At 31.9% G+C, this 25,105-nt stretch overlaps 3 protein-coding genes across 3 annotated transcripts; 1 reads left to right on the forward strand and 2 right to left on the reverse strand.

The window, feature by feature from the left end:
* Positions 1–1,529: 1,529 nt before the first annotated feature.
* On the reverse strand, positions 1,530–7,728 carry LOC119602136 (CD109 antigen-like). Its single transcript, XM_037953495.1, has 9 exons — positions 7,591–7,728; positions 7,108–7,516; positions 5,338–6,146; positions 5,017–5,278; positions 4,690–4,957; positions 4,541–4,628; positions 2,713–3,799; positions 2,132–2,644; positions 1,530–2,073 (listed from the first exon to the last, which is right to left on the reverse strand). Exons 1-9 carry the CDS (start codon positions 7,659–7,661, stop codon positions 1,585–1,587), a joined length of 3,996 nt encoding a protein of 1,331 aa, XP_037809423.1. The 5' UTR covers positions 7,662–7,728; the 3' UTR covers positions 1,530–1,584.
* A 3,621-nt stretch (positions 7,729–11,349) lies between these two features.
* Positions 11,350–16,194, reverse strand: LOC119602141 (CD109 antigen-like). Its single transcript, XM_037953500.1, has 9 exons — positions 16,028–16,194; positions 15,552–15,960; positions 14,611–15,431; positions 14,270–14,531; positions 13,917–14,184; positions 13,776–13,863; positions 12,626–13,709; positions 11,991–12,503; positions 11,350–11,924 (listed from the first exon to the last, which is right to left on the reverse strand). Exons 1-9 carry the CDS (start codon positions 16,093–16,095, stop codon positions 11,436–11,438), a joined length of 4,002 nt encoding a protein of 1,333 aa, XP_037809428.1. The 5' UTR covers positions 16,096–16,194; the 3' UTR covers positions 11,350–11,435.
* A 2,394-nt stretch (positions 16,195–18,588) lies between these two features.
* LOC119602134 (CD109 antigen-like) lies at positions 18,589–23,123 on the forward strand. Its single transcript, XM_037953493.1, has 9 exons — positions 18,589–18,599; positions 18,644–19,052; positions 19,151–19,971; positions 20,066–20,327; positions 20,378–20,645; positions 20,704–20,791; positions 20,862–21,933; positions 22,056–22,568; positions 22,635–23,123. The coding sequence occupies exons 1-9, from the start codon at positions 18,589–18,591 to the stop codon at positions 23,121–23,123; spliced, it is 3,933 nt and encodes a 1,310-aa protein (XP_037809421.1).
* Positions 23,124–25,105: the final 1,982 nt, after the last annotated feature.

Below are 25,105 nucleotides of genomic sequence, written 5' to 3' on the forward strand. Positions count from 1 at the left end.
AATTCCTCATAAATAAGTTTTTATATATACAAATCACTCCTAAATTTTTTCTGGATGGGCCCATAATTTGTCTGGTATCCGATATACCGTCCTCTTCCAAAAATTACTTAGCTGCACATATTTCATTGACAAAAATGGATATCGATATCTCTTTCTGAAAAATATTTGGATCAGTCAAAGCTCGTATAAGATAATTTTTATACCTATCATTAAAAAAAGATAAGAAGAACATTAATGTGGTCATTTCGTTTGTAAAATATCGAATTATTGATCGTAACCTCCAAAAAGTCTGGGTCATATAAGGTCGTCTTCAGAAAATGACTTTAACCTTCATAATTGACTTTAAAAATACAGTATAACAATAAATTTAGATATAAATAAACACAGACCGACAAAATTTGAAAAAAGTCGAAACCCTGAGTTGTACTTTTCTAAAGTATTGAGCCACTCTGAATGCGAATCTGATTTTCCTAAGATGTTCTCCATCACATCTTAGAATTGAGATATCGTGTGCTGAAATTTAAACTAAAAAAATTCAGTTTTTGTCAATTTATTGTTGCATCATGTTTTATGTAATGATATCTCGAAGAACAAGGAAGATATGTCAGATGTTAAGTCTTTATTTTAAAGTGACAGAATGTACTTTCATACGGCAAACAACATTTTAAAAATAAGTTGTCTTTGCGCTATTATAACGTCTCAGAAAATGGCACGTTATCTCGAAACCAAGATGTGATTGAGTAACTCCAATTTGGATTCAGCGCAGCTAAATCCTTTAGAGTAGTATTCTTTGGTTTCTGGGCTAAAAATTTGTAGGCAAGTATAATTTTTATAAGAAACACAGCCTATCTATTAAAGTTCATATAGATCAGTCTATAATTGACCCTATCCTCGTATAATTCCTCTCTTACTTGATTGAAGTTTAAATATTAAGGAATATTTTATATTGCTATACCGAATTATACTGGATGTAATGGAAAGATATGAAGATATATAGATTTTGACATTCCTTCTTTAACTCATCGAAATGTTGGTCGTTAATACTGAGATTATCTAGTTTTATTAGCCCGTCTATAAAGGAAGGAGAGGGTGCAAACTTGAACATTTAGTATAAAGGTTTTTGCATTATGGATCCTTTGAGAAATAGGTCCTATACAGGTTAATACGTCAGAAATATAATGTCTCGTACATTTGAAGAACTTTCCGAGTAATCATTGAAAAAAACTCCAGATAAGATTATATTCGAATAAAGCCCACATAATCCTAAGTACTTTTATTACATTACACTGCTCGGACCTTCATAAATATGTATAAAGATTTATTTAACAATTCAAATATTGATTCAATAATCCATGTGTTGATGGAATAAGTTATAAATGACTAAATCGTGATACCAAATTAGTTGACGAACGGTCGATACTTTAAACTTACGATACACGCTTGCTTGGTGGGAATATAGGGTTCCCATTCAAAATTTTCAAACTCAATAGTCTTCTCTATACATATTTATAACTTTAAAATACAAAAAATTTTTCATTCTACCACTCTATAAAGATTTTTGATTTAGAATATTAAACATTTTATTTATATAGTATAAAATTCCGTATTCGAACGCGTCAAATTGTAATAGTCATACATTATAATGGCAGCCGGTTTCGGCATTATAATTTCATTTCTTTTCTCTGCTGGAACCTCTAGACAATAATTAGTATTTTCCTCTAATTTTTGCAAATATAAAATCAGCGTTGATTCTGAATTTTTCGTCTCGATCTTCTGTACAATTTTATTTTGTCTTAAAGACATACTATTTTCAGCTTCAAATGCAAAACCAGAGGGTAAATTTATTTCCATTATCACCATATTGGTAACTTCATTGTTAATGTCGTAAAATCCTTGGTAAACGAAACATACTTCTAAATTAATGTCATTATTATTTTTAACTTTAGCGTTAGGCCGTATAATAAAATGTCGAAATTCTCTGTCATTAACAATGTTATATTGGTGATTGAGTTGTACCAAAGCAGCACCATAACCCTCGATCTCGAAATTTATACGACGTGTTGTTTGCGGTAACTAGAAAAGGAAAGTATTCTCAGTTGTTTAGGAGCAATTAATGAAGTAATTATATTACCTCTTGTGTTTGCAAATCCAAAATATTATTCGAGTCCATGAAGAGTTCATCATTTGCCACTACAATGTCCTCCAGATTTGTGGCACTATACGAAATCTTTAGATTAACATTTTCAGGATTTCTATATATTTGCGAAAATTTCACTAAAGCCTCCATGCCAGCCGCAGTGTCATAGGATGATGTAAAACCACCATTGGCATTTCGTTGTTCTATCAACCACTTAAGTATAGAAGTGTGATCTCCCGGAGTATCCAGTAAAGTTATAGCGGCATATGCAGTAATTTCAATATCATCGGCCAAGTTATGATCATCTCCTGACCACCACTTAAGACCATTTTCCTCTTTACTATGTGAATTCAATAGCTTTATAAGATTATTAGCACTAGGATGTTTAGCACGTTTCATAACCGCAGCTGTTAGCGATAATGCATATATATCGTTGATGTTATTTAAATTTGAATTTAAAAATTCTAAACCATTCTGTATGGTATTTTGATATTTCGTGGAATAGGTCTAAAATTAACAAAATATCATTATCAAATCTATTTTCTCATATCTTATATAATCAAAAATTAACTTACTCCGTTTTCCAAAAATGCCAGGAGTATAAAGGCTGTAAGTCCATATTCATTTTTATGGTGAGGACTAAGCAGATAACCCGTATAAGGAAACTCTCCATTTGAATTTTGCTGGCTGGATAAATACTCCAAAGCAGATTCTATCAATCTATCTTCAATTGATAAGAATTCAGAAGCTTTCATAAAATAACGCACCACATAGGCGGTAAGCCAAGTGCTGGGCTCATCATCAGTACCCATGCCGAAAACGCTAAAGCCACCATTTGCATGACGAAATGATAGCTGTTGTTGGTAGCTCACCTCAATGGATGAAAGTAAACTTTTAACCAAATCACTGTCTTCGGAAAACTTGCCATTAGCCTGCAGATATTGCAATATTAAAACTTTGGGAGCAAAATTTACCATGTTTTGTTCACCACAACCAGTTGGCATTTCTATAAGATTGTCGAAATTCTCCACTGTTGGCACTAAATAGTGACCACCCACAGAAAACGTAATATAATTTGAATCAGGCACACTATCTTCTGGCTCTTCAATGCTAAATGATGAGGAAATTTTCTCTCCCTCCGGAACACTTAAATATAAAGACTGACTTTTTTGTTTAGGCACACCTTCTGGTTCAACTTTAAGTTTCTGAATGACAGCATCTGAATATGAAGAACTTGTGGCTGCTATTCTTAAACTCACTTCACCCACTTGTATAGGATCTATAAAGAAGTTCATTGTTTTGGCTTTATTTGCCGGTACAGTAACTAATTTAACTTGTTCTTGTTGTTCATCAACGGACTTTTTCGTACGTTCTATATTCGATTCCATAAAATAGAATTCCTGATCGTTATTATAAAACACAACTTCTGTATCTAAGTTTTGATTGAGATAATTGAATATTGTTATGGGTATGTTCACAATTTCTCCACGTTTTACTGAATATGGTAGATTTATTGATATAAAGAAAGATTGTAGGGTTGTGATATCCGTGGGTTCATTGACTATACCAAATCCTGTTATGTTATTATTTGAAAATGCCGTTATGCGCCAAGTAGTTATGGTATCGGGTATAGGTAGCGTTAGTTTAGTGGTAGTTTCATTGCTGAAAAAAGAAGAAGCAATATAAAATTATTGAGAAAAATAATTTAACAATGAATGCTGCAAATGGTCTTTCAATTTATCGGAATGTTCTGATTCCGAACAATGTACATAATTTTTAAAATATGTATTTAAATGCAAAACTATAACATTTCCCATTGTAATTCAGAAGTTTCTAATGTAATTTATAAATATCCATCTATATTTCAGAATTTTCCAGTTCTGGACTTTTGAATTGTGTTTCATCGGTTACATTTGCTCAGAGGTTTCTATCGCTTATTGACATGCATCATCAGTTTCATAGATCTGGTTTATATTAAACGTCTTGGTAACCAATTCACTTCACCACTACATATAGATTACAACACGAATTGTACGAACTGTTCATCCAGTGAAATGTTCGCTGCGTTCTGTAAGAACAATATAGCACCAATAATCAAAGTAGTGGAACATAACAAAATCGACTAAACAGTTCCTTTGGGGATGGGAAGTCATCCCAACTTTAACATCACACATTTGGATGCTCCCTTGGTTATGTGTAGGATCCCTTGTATCAATAATTGTATACGACAGCTTTGAATTACATTCACAGAGAACCCATCTGGAGCATCTGAGATCGGGATAGAGCAACAAACTTTCTATGGTTACCGCATGTCCCCCAAATACTCTAATTGTAAAAAACTACTCTACTACAATTTTGTAAAATCTTAACAAAACTACAATAGGATTAACTTTAAATACTTACATCATAAAATTATCAAATATCCATGTTTCTGGAAACTTCTGGCGAAACTTTAGAGAAGTCGGATTATAATGACCAGAACCACCACCACCTATATATTCACAAAATTATATTAACACAATACCAATCTCTAATTATACACATTTTCTTACCACCATAAGATTGAACTGGATAATGAGCATTCGTTAAGGTCAACAAACCGGATATTATGCCAGGATATTGTGAAAAATCGACTACAGAAAATGATCTTTCACTGATAAGTTCACTTAGAATGTCATTCCTATTTAAATCATATGAATTATCCAGCAAATATACACCCAAGTCCACGGCCAATAAACTCACATAGGATTTAGGTTGAGCATTAATAGTAATTGTAACATCTTCACCTGGTTTTACTTGTGTGGGGGCTGATAGCGATATCTGAAGAAAACAATCCATTAGAACAATGCACATTAGTTTTTAAATAAGCACTTCAATACCTGATTTTCAAATTCTTTTGGAAAATTTAGGGACATTTCTTCATAACGTAAATTACCTTTATGCACATAGTAAACATAGATGAAGGACGTGGGAATCATTTCAATAGAAGGTGTTATGCTTATGATATAAGACTTTTGATTGGGCGGTACTTTTATGTGCTCTGTATGTATAAGACTGGCATGACCCATTATTGTGTACATCAGATAGGGTATATCGACAATAGAACTTACTTCAATTAGCACAGGTTTACCGAGTTCAATTCTGAAAAAGTTTTAAAGCTTCCATATAATTTTACATACAAGAATTTTATAAAAACTTACTTTTTATCCACTAACTTAAGGCGACAATAGTATTCCCGATTGTTCAACATTAAATTTGGACTTGTGTAAATATTAAACAGCTTTTCTTTGGAATCTTTAAAATGGAACAAATGATCGGCATCTTTTTCATGTTCAAACTCAAATGTTGCTACACCATTTTCATTCAAAAATGCCTCATACACTTTACTGCCATGTTCCATGGTGACAGGTGTTTTGTGATCCAAAACGGGGGCACCAGTCCAATGTTTTACATAAACATTTAGCCGATATGGTTTATTATTTTCAAATTCAATTTCATTATATGGAATATCTAAATTATATCTTTGTTTTTGTATACGGATATTTTGCTCTTCCGTTTCAGTTATACCCGTATGTTTTTCCGTTAGATTCGCCTTTACAGTTATTCCGCTAGCTGTTTCATTCTTAATATTGAACTCAACAAAACCTAAATTTTCTATATCAACTTGTTTGGTTTGCAAGAGCACTTGAGGAAATTCAGACCACAATTCAACTCTGGCAGTACCTTCCACATGTTTATCATATGTATATTTGCCATAAATAACAACCTTAATATATCCATCTTCTAAGAGAACACTTGAAGAAGTTTTGAGGTAAACGCTGAATTTTGGTAAAACGTAATTATTTATTTTGATCTCTTTTGAGTGCGAGTAATCATATCTTCCTCCAAGAATAACCTTAATTTTCCACATTCCCAATACGGGATATTTGGATAATTGAAATTGTCCGGTAAAAACGCCATTTGTCAAGGATATATCTTTATATTGTTTAACACGGTTATTTTCCATATCCTGAAAAATAGACAAGTTTATATGGTTGTGGTGGTTATTTATATAACGCCTATAAATAACCACCGTTAAATTGACAGTTCGATTCACATTCACTTTCCGATTCGACTAACTCAAACACATTAAATTATATTAAAACGTAGGTTAAACAAGTTATATAGGAACCTTAATTGATCTGCCAAAATTTATGAGAATGGGTCACTAGCCTCATATAAGATAACCATTCTAAAATTGGTCTCAACATGTACTCTTAACTGGTTTAGAGTGTCATATGACCGCCCATGACCGGCTATTCTTTCCTACTTGTTATATCATACATCATTATAGTGGGTTCGTACTCAACTCAAACTATACCAATCGGCTTTGAATCATTTTTTGAGTTGATTAAGCCAATTCCTTCCGTCCGTCCGTCTGGCTGGCTTTCCATGTAAAGTTTAGGCGCAAGGTACAGGTCGCAATTTTCAAGAGAATTTGATGGAATTTGGCACATACAGCCCAAGGACACAGCTTATTGAAAATTATTCACCTAGCCCCCATAAAACTGAACCCTCGAATACGACTTTTGAGCTCATAGTTATGTTAAATATACTTTTAGATCAGCAAGGTTGCATACAAGCCTTGATGACCTTGCCAAATTTCTTCGTGATCAGCACTTGTTTTACCCTTGCTTTCATACAAAGCCCCCTTCAGACAATAGCTTAAATGTCCACAACTCACTTATAAAAACTTTAGGGGGATATATGTAAATCACATTTAACATTCATAACTGGCAATATTTTCTTGTTTTTATGTACAACTGTGTATGGCTTCAGTTGTTCAATCAAGCCCGACTTAATTGTTGTTAAATTGTTTGTTATTGTTTATTTTTTATATTCTTAATAAAAATACAAATTCTCAAAAATAACAAAAAAAGTATTTAAAACCGGTTAAAAATAAACATATTATTTCACTTGCATTAACTCACCAATATCTCTACATGTACAGGGTCCTCTATATTTAACGGTCTTGTATGTTCATCCAATACCACAACACGAAATTTAACCATATCCTGAGGTTTATAGACGGCTTTATCGGTTTGTATGTACATTTTTGGACCATAATATACATTTGCATACAATTGACTTACATTTTTGAAACTCAAACCCGATAAACCTTCGGCTTTTAAACTATAATTCCCATGGATTAATTTTTTCGGCAAAATCTCTATAAGTTTTGATTCATATGGCTGTAAATTTACATTTTCAAATTCATTGAAATTCGGTCCCTCAACACCAACGCGTATAGTACACGGACCACTAGCCTCGTGTAGTGCAATAACAATCGAATATTTACGATTTGATATTATAACACCGGGAGCATTTACTGTATAGTAACTGTTGAATAAAAATATTATTTAATATAAAATATCATTTTTATGAATACTTATTATGAATGCTATATACAACACCTGTCTGAGTTTACAGTTAGAGCTAGAATACACTGCATCAGCAAGTACTGAATAAACCAGTAAAATTTCATTATAAAATAATTATAAAACTCAAATGTTTCAATTTTAATTATGCGATCACAACCTTTTATTCACATTGATGAATAATAACTGAAATTAGAAATATTATAAAACGAAAGCTAATGTTTCTGTGTTATGAAATATTAGTTAAAATCTTGAGATACTTTATCTTATTTTATTCTACTTATGACTCAGAGAAGAGTACTTAATTTAAGACGCAATGGTATTGTGATCATGATTGTAACTCTCAAAATTGTTTTAAAAAAATTAGGGGATTATTCATAAACATTTATCAAAGGTTCATGAATGAAATTTTCATACAAAACTTGTTCTATAAACCTTTTATAAATGTTTATGAATACGAAAAAGGATTCCAGAACAAATTTCTCCAAAATTCTCCTAGTTTTGAACCATCCTAATTACAGATTTTTTTCTGTTTTTTCATCAATGAATATTTTTAATCAATTTTCTATTTATAGAAAATTTCATTCATACAGATTACTACAATAATTACTAGTTGATATTATTTACATTCATAAGTGTAAGTGTCATGTAAATAACTACCCTGAACGTGTAGTGTCTGTGTACCCCCTGAAGATAGTACCAATAAGAATGTTCGCCACTAGTTACCGAATTGGTAATGAGAACAACATATTTCGGAAATGAGAAAGTCATTACTTTTGAAAGAGAAAAGAAAAATTGGGAACTAATGACACACAGTTACAGTGTGGTCTTATATGTCTTAAAGGAATTAAAGGCTCGATGGCCTTACGACCTATAATGGACCAATTGGAAAACAGTTTAGCAGAATGATTTATCTATACACAAAACATGCTCATGTCGAATTTTATCAGATTTTCAGAAGTGAACCTTATATGGGAGCTATGACTAATTATGAACCGATTCGGAAAAATATCGCATACTGATTTATATATACACAAAACCTATTCAAGTTGCATTTTATACCGATAACTTTTATTGTCAATTGTGGATTTAAGTTATTTTTGAAAATGATCCGTATATGGGAGTTGTGACCAATTATGGACCGATTCGGGAAAAATTTCGCATAATGAATTATATATATACATACAAAAAATATTCACATCGAATTTTATCCCGATAGCTTTATTGATCAATGATATATGCGTAATTAAGTGATTTTCGGAAGTGGGCCTTATATGGGAGCTTTCACCAATTGTAGACCGATACAAATCTACGTTCGTAGTATAATTTTTGTTCATATTATATTTATATGTGAGTTTATAACAGTATATTCGAGGAAGTTAGTAACGATAAATCCATTTCTGAAATAGTCTGAAATTTTTCTCATAACTATTTAGGTTGTGAACCAATTTTACTGATTTTCAATACCAAACTGCTTAGGACTATAATGAATATTTTTGGTGAATTTGGTTGATATCTTTTGCTTAGTTTTAACGTGAGCATTTTTTAGGGAGACAGATGGACATAGGTAAATCGACTCAGAATTTTATAAGACCCGGAATATATATGTACTTTTTTGGATCTCAGATGAATATATTTCTTGGTGTTACACACGAAATGACAAACTTATATATACCCTCTATCACCAATGATGATGGTGGAGGGTATAATAATCAGATCATATCTGGGAAACTGTTATATCTAGAATTCTCAACTTTTGCATAGTTAAAACTGAAATTCATATCAACGTTTGGAAAAATTGGTGAATTTTCAATAATAGGCGTGGCATTTCCATTATAAGTTAAATAATAAACTTCGTATATTTTGGAAACTATAACAGCTAGAAGTTCCCAATTTGGAACAAATAGCTTTAGTATCAACATGAATTTTTGCTGGAAGTATAAGTAACTCGTATATAAACATAAATTACTCTACCAAATTTTATGAACATCGGCAAAAATCAGTTTTTCATCAATTAATTCCTTAAATATTTTAGAATTAATTTAAAATTTTTCAAAATGCTTTTTTATAAAATAAGTAACTATATTCGGGCATGACCAATTATACCTTCTCACTTGTTTATTACAATTTTTGAAACCCATTTTAATAAAACAATTTAAACTGGTTTTAATATATTCACAAAAGTTATAATGTAAATAGCGCGTGGCTACGTTTTTTCTCACGAATTCATTGAAAAAAATTAAATATATATTAAATAAACAAAACAACACAATTTTAAAATTCACATTAAACAAGTTAGGTAGGTTACTCGGTCAGAACCAACTGTCTGAATTTTACTGAATATGTTAGAGTGAATCATACTCTGGTGGTATTAGAATCAAATTATATCAATAGCGATGTTAATGCGAGATTTATGAATACGATACAAGTAATGTTTTTAGACTTTCTATTCTTTCATACAAAAATGCTATATACAGAAAATATAGCAGAGATTAAACTTCAATTTTAAAGTAGACAGATTAAACTTTAAGATGTTTTGCCTTCTGAAATATACCCAAAAACATTGTTTTTAGGTATATATAAGTTTGTCATTCCGTGTGTAACAACAAGAAATATTCATCTGAGACCCAACAAAGTATATATATTCCGGGTCCTTATCAAATTCTGAATCTGAAGCTATGTCCGCCAGTCTGTCTGCCTGCCTAAAACACGCTCACGTTAAAACTAAGCAAACAAAAATAAACCAAATTCACCAAATATATTCATTGTTGTCCTAAGCAGTTTGGTATTGAAAATCAGCCAAATCGTTTCAAATCGTTAGAAGTTATGAGTAAAAATATCAGACTACCTCGAAAAAAAATACGTTTTTTTCTTCTTAAGTCGTTTTCTCAGAAACTACAAAAGATAATTGGATGAATTTTGTCACAAGTTATAAATTATATTAAAAATCAAAACAATCGATTCAAAATTCCCCATAGCCCCTAAACTAAGGTACATATTTCCGGAAATGGATTTATCGATAATAACTTCCTCAAATACAATCGATATCAACTCAATATTTTGCACATATAAAAAAATATGAACAGAAATCATACTACCAATGAAGATTTGTATCGGCCCACAATTGGCCATAGCTCCCATATAAGGTCCACTTCCGAAAATCACTTAAACGCTCATATTACATTAACTAATAAAGCTATCGGGGTAAAATTCGTCACGAATATGTTTTGTGTATGTATTAATCAGTCTACAAACTTTTTTCCAGATATTCCGTAATTGGTCCATCGAAAATCACTTAATTATTATTATTTTTTTTTTTTGACCTAATTAAAACAAGTTCCATATATTCATAAAGAAATTACTAAATAATAGTTACCTCACTACGAAAACAAAACTTATGCCGAGTTGTCTCATAATAGTTAAATGGGTTTTAACAAAAAGTATCTTGCTAATGGAGGGTATTTAAGATTCGGCATAGCCGAATATAGCACTCTTACTTATTTTCATTTCATATTCCGATGTGATTGAGCATAACAGATTTAGAAAAGTATAATTTGGTCTCTGGATTAAGGTTAAGTTTTCAAAACTCATCCAGGAATACACCTTGGCTGGGAACATGTCAGATTTTTACCCTGGTCAGATAGAAATCGTTTAGACATTCTTGATTTATTTCCAAATAAATTTCACATATGCTCCACTGTGAAGTACTGAATGCGATAATATAATAATAAACATATTTATATAATAAATATTGAGAATATTTAACATTTTCCACAATATAATTTTCCTATCAAATAATAGCAATGATATTGGACGCAAAATTCGAAGAATTGAGAAAACTAAATGACCATCACTAACAAAATTAATTAAAACTAAATCTTTTATAAACTATAAAATTTTGTATTCGAACGACTCAAGTTGTAATAATCGTACATTATAATAGCTGCCGGTTTCGGCTTTAATATTTCACTCGTCTTATCAGCCGAAATTTCAATGCAATGTTTTTTGTTTGACTCCAATTTATCCAAATATAAAATTATCGTAGATTCAGAGTTTTTAGACTCAATTATGTGTATAAGTTTATTCTCTTTCAGCAACATACTTTCTACCGGTTCAGATTTAAAGCCAGAAGGTAAATTTGCTTCCATTATTATCATATTAGTGGCTTCATTGGTCATATTCGAATCGTCTTGGTACATGAAACAAATTTCCAAATTAATTTCTCCATCATTCTTAAACATTGTCTTGGGTTCAATATTAAAGTGACGAAATTCCTGCTCATCAACAATGTTGTATTGTTGATTGAGTTGTACCAAAGATGTGCCAGTGCCCTTAATATCGAAAGTAATGTGGCGTGTTGTTTTTGGTAACTGAAAAAGAATATGAAAATGTTTTACTATCCCGTACAGGAAATTCATTTTTGTTAATGTATTTACCTCAAGTTTTTGAAAATCTAAAATATTTTTAGAATGTACATGAAATTCATCATTTGCAAGTTCAATACCTTGCAAATCTTTTGCACTATAGGAAATTTTTAAACTCGTATTATTAAGGTCTTTATATATTTCCGAAAATTTCACTAAAGCTTCCATGCCAACCACAGTATCATAGGAAGATATAAAGCCTCCTTTAGCATTTCGTTGTTCTATTAGCCACCTTAGGATGGAAGTGTGATCTCCGGGGGTTTCAAGTAGTGCTATTGCAGAGTATGCTGTAATTTCAATATCATTGGCCAGATTTTCATCATTTGCCGACCACCACTTGAGACCATTAAGTTCCTTACAAAGCAGATTTAGTTTGTTTATTAATGGCGTGGCTTTGAGGTCCTTAGCTCGTTTAATAGCAGTTGCTATCAATGACAATACATAAATGTCATTAGTATTGTTAAAATCTGAATTTAGAAATTCTACTCCATTTTGTATAGTATCTTGATATTGTTTGGAGTATTTCTGAAGTGAAAAAAAAAATAATTAAACTTATTGCAAATTGCTTCGTATTGCATTATTTTTTCATATGGTACATGTGCTAATTTTTCTATTAAGCACGTTATCAAAATCCCATTTATACTTACTTCATTTTCCAAAAACGCCAAAAGTATGAAAGCTGTAAGTCCATATGCATTTTTATGTTTTGGATTTAACAAATAACCCGTATAAGGAAATTCCCCATTGGATTTTTGCTGACTGGACAAATACTCCAAAGCAGATTCAATTATTTTTGTTTCAATTGATATAAATGGAGCAGCTTTAATAAAATAACGAACCACATAGGCGGTAAGCCAAGTACTGGGCTCCTCATCGGTTCCCATGCCAAAAACACTGTAACCACCATTTCCATGACGAAACGACAATTGTTGCTGGTAAGCAACTTCAATTGATGAACGCAGACTTTCAACCAAACCTTTCTCTTTAGAAAACTTGCCATTTGCTTTAAGATATTGCAAAATTAAGACTCCGGGTGCAAAGTTCACCATATTTTGGTCACCACAACCGGTAGGCATTTGTATTAGATCATTGAAATTATCCACTGTTGGTACTAAATAATGACCACCTACAGAAAATGTTAAAAAGTCAGAATCGGGTACACTATCTACGGGCTCTTGGATACTAAATGATGATGATATTTGCTCTCCTGCCGGAATACTTAAATATAAAGCTTGATTTTGTTCTTTGGGCACACCTTCTGGTTCAACCTTAAGTTTCTGTAAAACAGCATCCGAATACGTGGAACTGGAAGCAGAAACTTTTAAACTTATTTCACCCGTTTTTACTGGATATATATGAAATTTCAATGTCTTTGCTTTTTCCGCTGGTACTGTAATACGTTTATTTTGTTGTTGATCATCAGTTGATTTCTTTACTCCTTCTATTGATGATTCCATAAAATCGAACTCCCCATCATTATTATAGAAAACTACTTCTGTATCTAGTGTCTGGTTGGAATAATTGAATATCGTTACGGGTATAATCAAAATTTCTCCACGTTTCACTGAATTTGGCAGATTTAATGATATGTAGAATGCTTGTATGGTAGTGATATCTGTGGGTCCATTCGCAATGCCAAAACCAGTTATATCGTGATTTGAAAATGCCGTTATACGCCAGGTGGTTATGGTGTCTGGTAGACGAAGTGTTAATTTGGTGTCAGTTTCATTGCTAGAGGAGAAAAATACATTTAGAAAGTACATAATTTGTAATTTCCTTAAAAGTTTTTAGAGTTACATTCTATAGTTGTCAAATATCCAAGTTTCTGGGAATTTTTGACGAAAACGAGGTCGATCTACAAAAGCTGGATAAGCGTGGTTAGAACCTATCAAAAATATTATTAAAACCGCTGCACTAGTGAAAAATTAATTAACTTACCTGGTACATATTCGAATCGATAATGAGCATTGGTTAAGGTTAACAAACCAGATGTTAGGCCGGGATATACAGTTGCCGCTATGGGAGAATATGACGTTTCCTCATATAAGTCAGACATAATCTCTTGTCCATTTAAATCATATGAACTATCTAATAAATATACACCCAAATCCACAGCTAATATACTGACGTAAGACTGAGGTTGAGCTTTCAAAGCAATAGTGACCTCTTCACCAGGTTTTACTTGTTTGGGTGCCGACATAGAGATCTAATAAGTATTTTTAATAAAAGTAATTAATATTACATTTGAATATTGCAGTAAAATTTTCAATTTTATTTATAGTTTTAAATACCTGATTTTCGAATTCATGTGGAAAACTTAAAATCATTTCCTCATAACGTAAATTTCCCTTGTGAATATAATAGACATAAATATAGGACCTGGGTATCATTTCAATTGAGGGTGTTATGGTTATAGTATGAGATTTTTGATTTGGCGGAACTTTAATATGCTCCGTATGTATAAGACTAGCATGGCCCATTAACGTGTACATCAAGTAAGGAATGTTGACAATCGAACTGACTTCAATTTGAACGGGTTTTCCGAATTTTAGTCTAAAATTGAATAGAATCGAGTTATTTCAAATTGTCAATATAATTTAACCTTGAAATGAGAAATAGTATATAAACTTACTTTTTATCTAGCAATTTGAGTCGACAATAAAATTCTCTATTGTTCAACATTAAATTATTGCTTGTGTAAATATTAGCTAACATTCCTTTGGAATCTTTAAATTTAAAATTATGTTTTGAATTTGGTTCGTGTTCAAATTCGAATGCTGCTACACCATTTTCATCCAAAAACGATTCATATATTTTACTGCCATGTTCCATGGTAACAGGGGTTTTGTGATCTAAAACAGCAGCTCCAGTCCAGTGTTTCACATAAACATTTAGACGATATGGTTTATTATTTTCGAATTCTATTTGATCGTATGGAATCACCAAATTATAACGTTGCCTTTTTAATTCTATTCTTTGGTGTTCTTCTACTGTTCTGTTCGTATACTTATCGGTTAGCTTTGCTTTGACCGTTACACTGTAAGCTTTTTCAATGCTCACTTTGTTCTTAAAATTAAATTCGACGAAACCTAAACTTTCTATATCAACATGTTGGGTTTGAAGGAGATCTCCAGTATAATCATTCCATAATTCAATAGTGGCATTGCCTTCAACATGTTTACCAAATGTATATTTTCCAAATATCACAACCTTAACGTAGCCATCCTCCAGAACAATATATGAAGGAGTTTTTATATATATACTGAATTTTGGTAAAGTATAGTCAAGTATCTTAATGTTTTTTTCATGCGAATAGGCATAGCTTCCGCCTAAAACAGCTTTAATTTTCCATCTTCCTAATACGGGATATTTGGACAATTGAAATTGTCCAGTGTAAACGCCTTTTGTAAGAGATATATTATTAAAAAGTTTAACACGATTTGTATCTTTATCCTGAAAATACATAACAATCAAATTATATTAAGAATTTTTATAATAATTAAAATCATTTTAAAAACTTATGAACTAATTTGATAAATGTTAATAAAAATACACTTTATTCATACAACTCACTAAAATTTCCACATCTATAGGTTCTTCAGTATTTAATGGTCTCGTATGTTCATCCAATATTACAACACGAAATTTAACCAAATCCTGAGGTTTATAGATGGCCTTATCAGTCTGTATGTAAACTTTTGGACCATACTCTGGATAAGCGTTTAAACGACTTTCGTTTTTAAAAATCAATCCAGATAAACCCTCGGTTATTAATTTGTAATTTCCAGGTAATAGTTTTTTCGGCAAAAAATGTATTAGTTTCGATTCATATGGTTGTAGATCAACATCTTTGAATTCTTTATAACTGGGCCCCTCAATTGTTATACGTAGTGAAGATGGCCCACTGGCCTCATGGAGAGCAGCAAAAACCGAATATTTACGATTAGATTTTATCACACCCGGTGCATTTATTGAATAGTAGCTGTTTTTTAAAAGTATTAATATTTAAATAAATCAAGAAATTACGTCTTAATCATAATACACGATACCTCTCAGCATTTACTGCCAGCGCCATAATTTGTATCAGTAAGTAATATATAAGATAATAGCGTTTCATACTGCAAGTATTTAATTAAACAATCGGTGCAAATCTTTAAAATAAATATTATTTATGCCGTTTCTAACGTCTGCTTATACTCATTGCGAATTAATAACTAAATTTAATAAATGGAGACAAAGAAATTTATTGCATAAACAATTTAGATACTTGATTGTTTAAAAAAATTAGGTGTATGCATATAAAGCTATAAATATCCTCTATCATCCCTGATGGTGGTGGAGGGTATAATACGGGCCTGGAATGTACATACATGTGTATAAAATTTGGTGGATCTATGATCAATATTTCGATGTGTTACAAGTGGAATGAAAAAATCAACATCAATTTTTTTTTTGGTTGATATACTTCATACTAAAACAAGTAGGTAAGAGTGTTATATTCCGCCATGCCGAATCTTATATACCCACCATAAAATCATTCTTATTAATAAACTTTGATATTATCGAAGCAATTTTCTTATTTATTAGATCTATGTTGAATTTTATCATCATATGTAGATATTAATATGAACATCAGGGAAATATTTGGAAGAGGACCTTTAATAAGAGCTTAAGTATGGACCGTGCTCTTCCGAATAATTTTTTTGGTCCATTATTTATAACCATAAACTGTTTATTTGTAAGAGTCGTTATATGGAGGGTAGAGTCCGATGAATTATAGTCCGATCTTTATAAACTTTTATACATAAATTATGTTTCGTAAAGAAGTTATTTATTCGAATTTCATCGCCTAAGTCGTAATATTAAGCAACTAATGAGAGTTAAAGTAATGTTACTGAAGTGTTCATGTATCGATCCATCTTCATCAAAGTTGGTAGGAAGATTTCAGTTCCCATAAAACTTGTTTATGTCGAATTTTATATATCTACTCGTATTTTAATGCCAGTAATGAATACTCCTAAAATTTATAATGATTTCTGTTTATGCAAATATTTTTTATGTCGCATTTTTGAGCCAGTAATGAGAGTTAGTCGTATTTGGCCGTTACAGCCAGTAATGAGCGTTGCAGTCATTTTCTGAGGGGGACCTTATATGAAGGGTGGGGTCAATTATAGACCGATTCCCATAAAATTTCATTAAGTGTTTTTGACTAGCACAAAACTTGTTTATGTAGAATTTCACTGCTGTAATCGCATTTTTGAGTCAGTAATGAGTGTTAAAGTTATTTTCTGAAGGGAATCTTGTAGGGGGGAAGGGTCAATTATAGACTGATCCTCTTAAAATTTAGTAAAGAGGTTTTGGATCATACGAAACTTGTTTATGTCAAATTTCATCGCTGTACTCGCAGTATTAAGCAAATAATGAGCGTTAAAGTTATTTTTTGAAGGGGGCCTTGTATGGGGGATAGGGTCAATTAAGGACCGATCCTTTTAAAATTTGACAGAGTGCTTTTGGCTAGCACAAAACTTCTTTATGTAGAATTTTACCGATGTACTCTCATTTTTGAGTCAGTAATGAGCGTTAAAGTGATTTTCTGAAGGGGACCTTATATGAGGTGTAGGGTCAATTATGGACCCATCCTCATACAATTTAAGAAAATGGTTTTAATTCCCATAAAACATTTTTTATGTCGAATTTTATTGCTATATATGCTTCTTAAGGTCAGATATAATCATTAAAGACTTTTCTGAAGGGGACCTATATGGAGGGTAGGGTCAATTATGGACCCATCCTTATAAAATCTTACGAAGAGGTTTAAGTTCCTATAAAATATGTTCCTGTCGAATTTCAACGCTATAGATGTTTTTTTAGCCAGTTATGAGCAATAAAGTCATTTTCTGAAGGGGACTTTATATGGGGGTAGGGTCAATTATGGGCCGATCCCTATAACATTTTAAGGTTCCAATAAGACATGTTTGTGCCGAATTTCGCAGCTATTGAGGCTTCTTTTAGCCAGTTATGAGCGATAAAGGCATTTTCTGAAGGGGGCTTTATATGGGGGCTAGGCGAAATTGTGGAACGATATTGCCCATTTTCAATACCAAACAAACTGCATCAAAAAAGTATCTATGCAGAATTTCAGCTCCTTAGCTCTTTCCGTTCAGTCTCTATCGTGCTTTCAACAGACAGACGGACAAAAAAACGGACAGACAGACAGACGGACATGGCTAGTTCGTCTTAGAATTTTAGAAGGACCCTGAATATATATACTTTTGTGGGTCTATAACCAATATTTCGATGTGTTACAAACAGAATGACAAAATCAATCTTTTGATGGTGGGTATAAAAAAAATGTTTTTTGTAAAAAACAATCGAGTATATAAATTTTTATGCAATAAATTTCTTAGTCTCCATTTATTAAATTTAGTTATTAATTCGAAATGAGTATAAACACACGTTAGAAAAACAGCTTAAATATTACTTATTTTTAAAGATTTGCACCGATTGTGCAAATGAAACGCTGTTGCAGTATGAAACGCTATTATCTTATATATTACTTAATGATACAAATTATGGCGCTGGCAGTAAATGCTGAGAGGTATCGTATATTATGATTAAGACGTAATTACTTGATTTATTTAAATATTAATACTTTTACAAAACAGCTACTATTCAATAAATGCACCGGGTGTGATAAAATCTAATCGTAAATATTCGGTTTTTGCTGCTCTCCATGAGGCCAATGGGCCATGTTCACTACGTATAATAATTGAGGGTCCCAGTTATAATGAATATAAAGATATTGATCTACAACCATTTGAATCGAAGCTAATACACTTTTTTCCGAAAAAACTTTTACATGGAAATTACAAATTAATAGCCGAGGGTTTATCTGGATTGATTTTTAAAAACGAAAGTCGTTTAAACGCTTATCCAGATTATGGTCCAAAAATTTACATACAAACTGATAAGGCCATCTATAAACCTCAGGATTTGGTTAAATTTCGTATTGTAATATTGGATGAACATACGAGACCATTAAATACTGAAGAACCTATTGATGTGGATATATTAGTAAGTTGTCTGAATAAAAATAAACCTGTATTTTTATTTTATTTTAATTTATCAAATTAGTACACACATTTTTGAAAATGATCTTTATGTATTTTCAGGATAAAGATGCAAATCGTGTTAAACTTTTTAAAAATATATCTCTTACAAATGGCGTTTACACTGGACAATTTCAATTGTCCAAATATCCCGTCTTAGGAAGATGGAAAATTAAAGCTGTTTTAGGCGGAAGCTATGCCTATTCGCATGATAAAAACATTAAGATACTTGACTATACTTTACCAAAATTCAGTATATATATAAAAACTCCTTCATATATTGTTCTGGAGGATGGCTACGTTAAGGTTATGATATTTGGAAAATATACATTTGATAAACATGTTGAAGGCAATGCCACTATTGAATTATGGAATGAATATACTGGAGATCTCCTTCAAACCCAACATGTTTACATAGAAAGTTTAGGTTTCGTCGAATTTAATTTTAAGAACAAAGTGAGCGTTGAAAAAGCTTACAGTCTAATGGTCAAGGCAAAGCTAACCGATAAGTATACGAACAGAACAGTAGAAGAACACCAGAGAATAGAATTAAAAAGGCAACGATATAATTTGGTGATTCCATACAATGAAATAGAATTCGAAAATAATAAACCCTATCGTCTAAAGGTTTATGTGAAACGCTGGACTGGAGCTGCTGTTTTGGATCACAAAACCCCAATTACTATGGAACATGGCGGTAAAATATATGAATCGTTATTGGATGAAAATGGTGTAGCAAGATTTGAATTTGAACACGAACCAAATTCAAAACATAATTTTCAATTTAAAGATTCCAAGGAAATGTTAGCTAATATTTACACAAGTGATAATTCAATGTCGATCAATAGAGAATTTTATTGTCGACTCAAATTGGTAGATAAAAAGTAAGTTTATGTAACTATTTCCCACTTCAAGGTCAAATTATATTTACAATTTGAAATAAGACGATTAAAATTTCATTTAACTTTTAAATTTTAGACTAAAATTAGGAAAACCCGTTCAAATAGAGGTCAGTTCTATTGTCAACATTCCTTACTTGATGTACACGTTAATGGGCCATGCCAGTCTTATACATACGGAGCATATTAAAGTGCCTCCCAATCAAAAAGCTCATATTATAACCATAACACCCTCAATTGAAATGATACCCAGGTCATATATTTATGTCTATTATGTTCACAAGGGAAATTTACATTATGAGGAAATGATAATAAGTTTTCCACAGGAATTCGAAAATCAGGTATTTAAAACTATAAATAATGAAACACATTTATTAATATTATTTGTTAGATCTCAATGTCGGCACCCAAACAAGTAAAACCTGGTGAAGAGGTCACTATTGCTTTGAAAGCTCAACCTCAGTCTTACGTCAGTATATTAGCTGTGGATTTGGGTGTATATTTATTAGATAGTTCATATGATTTAAATGGACCAGAGATTATGTCTGACTTATATGAGGAAACATCATATTCTCCCATAGCGGCAACGGTATATCCCGGCCTAACATCTGGTTTGTTAACCTTAACCAATGCTCATTACCGATTTGAATATGTGCCGGGTAAGTTAATTAATTAATTTTTTGACTGCTGTAGTGGTTTTTATAATATATTTGATAGGATTTAGCAATGGTAATCCACCTTATGTAAAACAACTTCGTTTTCGTCAAAAATTCCCAGAAACCTGGATATTTGACAACTATAAAATGCAAGTTCTCTAAAAACTTTTGAAAGAATTTAAAAAATATTTACTTTCCAAATGTATTTTTACCCTCTAGCAATGAAACTGACACCAAATTAACACTTCGTCTTCCAGACATCATAACCACCTGGCGTATAACGGCATTTTCAAATCACCATATAACGGGTTTTGGCATTGTAAATGGACCCACAGATATCACTACCATACAAACCTTCTACATATCACTAAATCTACCAAATTCAGTGAAACATGGAGAAATTTTGATTATACCCGTAACGATATTCAATTATTCCAACCAGACTCTAGATACAGAAGTAGTTTTCTATAATAATGATGGGGAGTTCGATTTTATGGAATCAGCAAAGAAATCAACTGATGATCAACAACAAAATAAACTTATTACTGTGCCAGCGGAAAAAGCAAAGACATTGAAATTTCATATATATCCAGTAAAAACGGGTGAAATAAGTTTAAAAGTTTCTGCTTCCAGTTCCTCGTATTCGGATGCTGTTTTACAGAAACTTAAGGTTGAACCAGAAGGTGTGCCCAAGGAGCAAAATCAAGCTTTATATTTAAGTATTCCGGCAGGAGAGCAAATAGCATCATCATTTAGTATCCAAGAGCCCGTAGATAGTGTACCCGATTCTGACTTTTTAACATTTTCTGTAGGTGGTCATTATTTAGTACCAACAGTGGATAATTTCAATGATCTAATACAAATGCCTACCGGTTGTGGTGACCAAAATATGGTGAACTTTGCACCCGGAGTCTTAATTTTGCAATATCTTAAAGCAAATGGCAAGTTTTCTAAAGAGAAAGGTTTGGTTGAAAGTCTGCGTTCATCAATTGAAGTTGCCTACCAGCAACAATTGTCGTTTCGTCATGGAAATGGTGGTTACAGTGTTTTTGGCATGGGAACCGATGAGGAGCCCAGTACTTGGCTTACCGCCTATGTGGTTCGTTATTTTATTAAAGCTGCTCCATTTATATCAATTGAAACAAAAATAATTGAATCTGCTTTGGAGTATTTGTCCAGTCAGCAAAAATCCAATGGGGAATTTCCTTATACGGGTTATTTATTAAATCCAAAACATAAAAATGCATATGGACTTACAGCTTTCATACTTTTGGCGTTTTTGGAAAATGAAGTAAGTATAAATGGGATTTTGATAACGTGCTTAATAAAAAAATTAGCACATGTACCATATGAAAAAATAATGCAATACGAAGCAATTTGCAATAAGTTTAATTATTTTTTTTTTCACTTCAGAAATACTCCAAACAATATCAAGATACTATAAAAAGTGGTGTAGAATTTCTAAATTCAAATTTAAACAATACTAATGACATTTATGTATTGTTATTGATAGCAACTGCTATAAAACGTGCTAGGCACCCTAAAGCCACGCCGTTATTAAATAAACTAAATCTGCTTTGTAAGGAACATAATGGTCTTAAGTGGTGGTCGGCAAATGATGAAAATCTGGCCAATGATGTTGAAATTACAGCATACTCTGCAATAGCACTACTTGAAACCCCCGGAGATCACACTTCCATTCTAAGGTGGCTAATAGAACAACGAAATGCTAAAGGAGGCTTTATATCTTCCTATGATACTGTGGTTGGCATGGAAGCTTTAGTGAAATTTTCGGAAATATATAAAGACCTTAATAATACGAGTTTAAAAATTTCCTATAGTGCAAAAGATTTGCAAGGTATTGAACTTGCAAATGATAAATTTCATATAAATTCTAAAAATATTTTAGATTTTCAAAAACTTGAGGTAAATACATTAACAAAATTTAATTTCCTATACGGAATAGTAAAAAATTTCCACAATCTTTTTCAGTTACCAAAAACAACACGCCACATTACTTTTGATATTAAGGGAACTGGCACATCTTTGGTACAACTCAATCAACAATACAACATTGTTGATGAGCAGGAATATCGTCACTTTAATATTGAACCCAAGACAATGTTTAAGAATGATGGAGAAATTAATTTGGAAATTTGTTTCATGTACCATGACGTTTCGAATATGACCAATGAAACCACTAATATGATAATAATGGAAGCAAATTTACCTTCTGGCTTTATATCTGAACCGGTAGAAAGTATGTTATTGAAAGAGAATAAGCTTATACAGAGAATTGAGTCTAAAAACTCTGAATCTACGATAATTTTATATTTGGATAAATTGGAGTCCAACAAAAAACATTGCCTTAAAATTTCGGCTGATAAGACGAGTGAAATATTAAAGCCGAAACCGGCAGCTATTATAATGTACGATTATTACAACTTGAGTCGTTCGAATACTAAATTTTATTGTTTATAAAAAAATTTTCTTTTAATTAATTTTGTTAGTGATGACTAATTGTAACTATGTACATCAAATCCGAAGAAATACACCTAGGCCACTATCGGGCCTGTTGTGCGCTCCTCTTCGTGGAAAATGTTTGTTGGTAAAAACAAAACCTTATATAGTATTCACTAAATACAGTTTCCTGGACGTAATTCCTAAGAATTTTCAAATCAGTGTTCGTGAGGGATATTATATCCGGAATAATATCACTCACAAGATATTTGGATATTATTTCGGCGAATGCCTGACAGTACCAAAGACAGTGCTCCAGAATTTCACTGTCCTCTCTACATGCTACATTCGGCTGAATCCGCATGTCCAATTTACTATAGGTATGCCCGTAATGCTATGTGTCCACTCAGAATACCTACCGTCATACTTCTCCCAGACTTGTTTATTTTGAGGAGGCTTCTCGCCCTGCTCTCGTTAGGGTCACCCCATAATATCTTTGTGGTTCTACCCAGGGTTTCATTATTATAGGAGACCTTATGGGTTTCTCACACCCATAATTTTAATTCTGCCCTCGTTGCATCAAATGGTTTCTCGTTCGTCAGGTTAACTACTTGTATGCGTTTGTCTAAGATATAAGGGAAAGTGAACAGGTTGGACTTTCAGAGCACATAACAGATTTTAAAAACAGAGGTATCTTTCTGCTGTTATAACGTGATTCAAACTATATTTGTATCATATTTATAAATCTCGCATTAACATAGGCAATTATTCGATTTTATACCTTTCACCGGAATGTAATTCACTCTAAAATATTTTTTTATCAATATCGTTATTTGGTAATGAGTAATGTGATTTTCGGAAATGGACCTTATATGTGACCTATGAACAGTTATGTTGCGATCGAATTACATTTTTCTAGTTACAGATATAAAATTTGAAACATATATCATTGTTTGGCACTGAGTAATTTGTGATTTTCTGAAGACTACCTTCCATATATATCCAATATAGACCGATCGTGAAAAAAATTTTATATGTTATATGTTATGTTATATAAATATTATATTGATGCAAAATTTTGCATGTATGTATAACATAATTTGGTAATGAGTAATATGCGTTAAGTGATTGTTGGAAGGGGATCTTGTATAGGGACAATGACCAATTATGGACCGATTCTTTATATGATTTCTATTGATATAGGACTTAATTTGGTGAAACTATGTACAGATACCGACATTCTAAAGGAAGTTATTAGCAATAATATGTACTATTGTATGGGAGGTATAGTAAATTGTGGATCGATAAATGTCCAATTCTCTTGAAGACTATAAGAGATAAAGCAAAAAACGATTTCTTAAGTGAAAACATAAAAGCCCAGTTTTCTTGGAAACTATAAAAGATAGAGCAAAAACGAGTGAAATCTGTGATCATTCTTATATCTCAACAAATAAAGCAAAAACAAGTAATATCTGCGATCAGTCTTATATCTTACCAAAAACCGATTTGTACATAAAAACATAAAAGTCTACTTTTCTTGGCAACTATAAAAGATAGAGCTAAAACATGTGAGATCTGTGATCACTATAATTTCCCACCAAAAACCGATAATTTCAGTGGAAACATAAAAGTCAATTTTTCAGGGAAACTATAAGAGATAGGGCAAAAACAAGTGAAATCTGTGATCACTATAATTTCCCACCAAAAACCGATATTTTGTGTGAAAACATAAAAGTCCATTTTTCTAGGAAACTATAAGAAATAGAGCAAAAACAAATGAAATCTGTGATCACAATAATTTCCCACCAAAAAACAATTTGTACGTAAGAACATAAAAGTCTACTTTTCTTGGAAACTATAAAAGATATGTATAGCTGAAACATGTGAGATCTGTGATCACTATAATTTCCCACAAAAAATCGAAATTTTCAGTAAAAACATACAAGTTCAAGCGAAATCTGTGATCACTATAATTTCTCTAAAACCGGTTTTTTAGTCCAATG

This window comes from Lucilia sericata, unplaced genomic scaffold, assembly GCF_015586225.1.
Source record: "Lucilia sericata isolate MDLA Ls3-8-SP2 unplaced genomic scaffold, ASM1558622v1 Contig000209F_arrow, whole genome shotgun sequence".
Lineage (NCBI taxonomy): Eukaryota > Metazoa > Arthropoda > Insecta > Diptera > Calliphoridae > Lucilia > Lucilia sericata.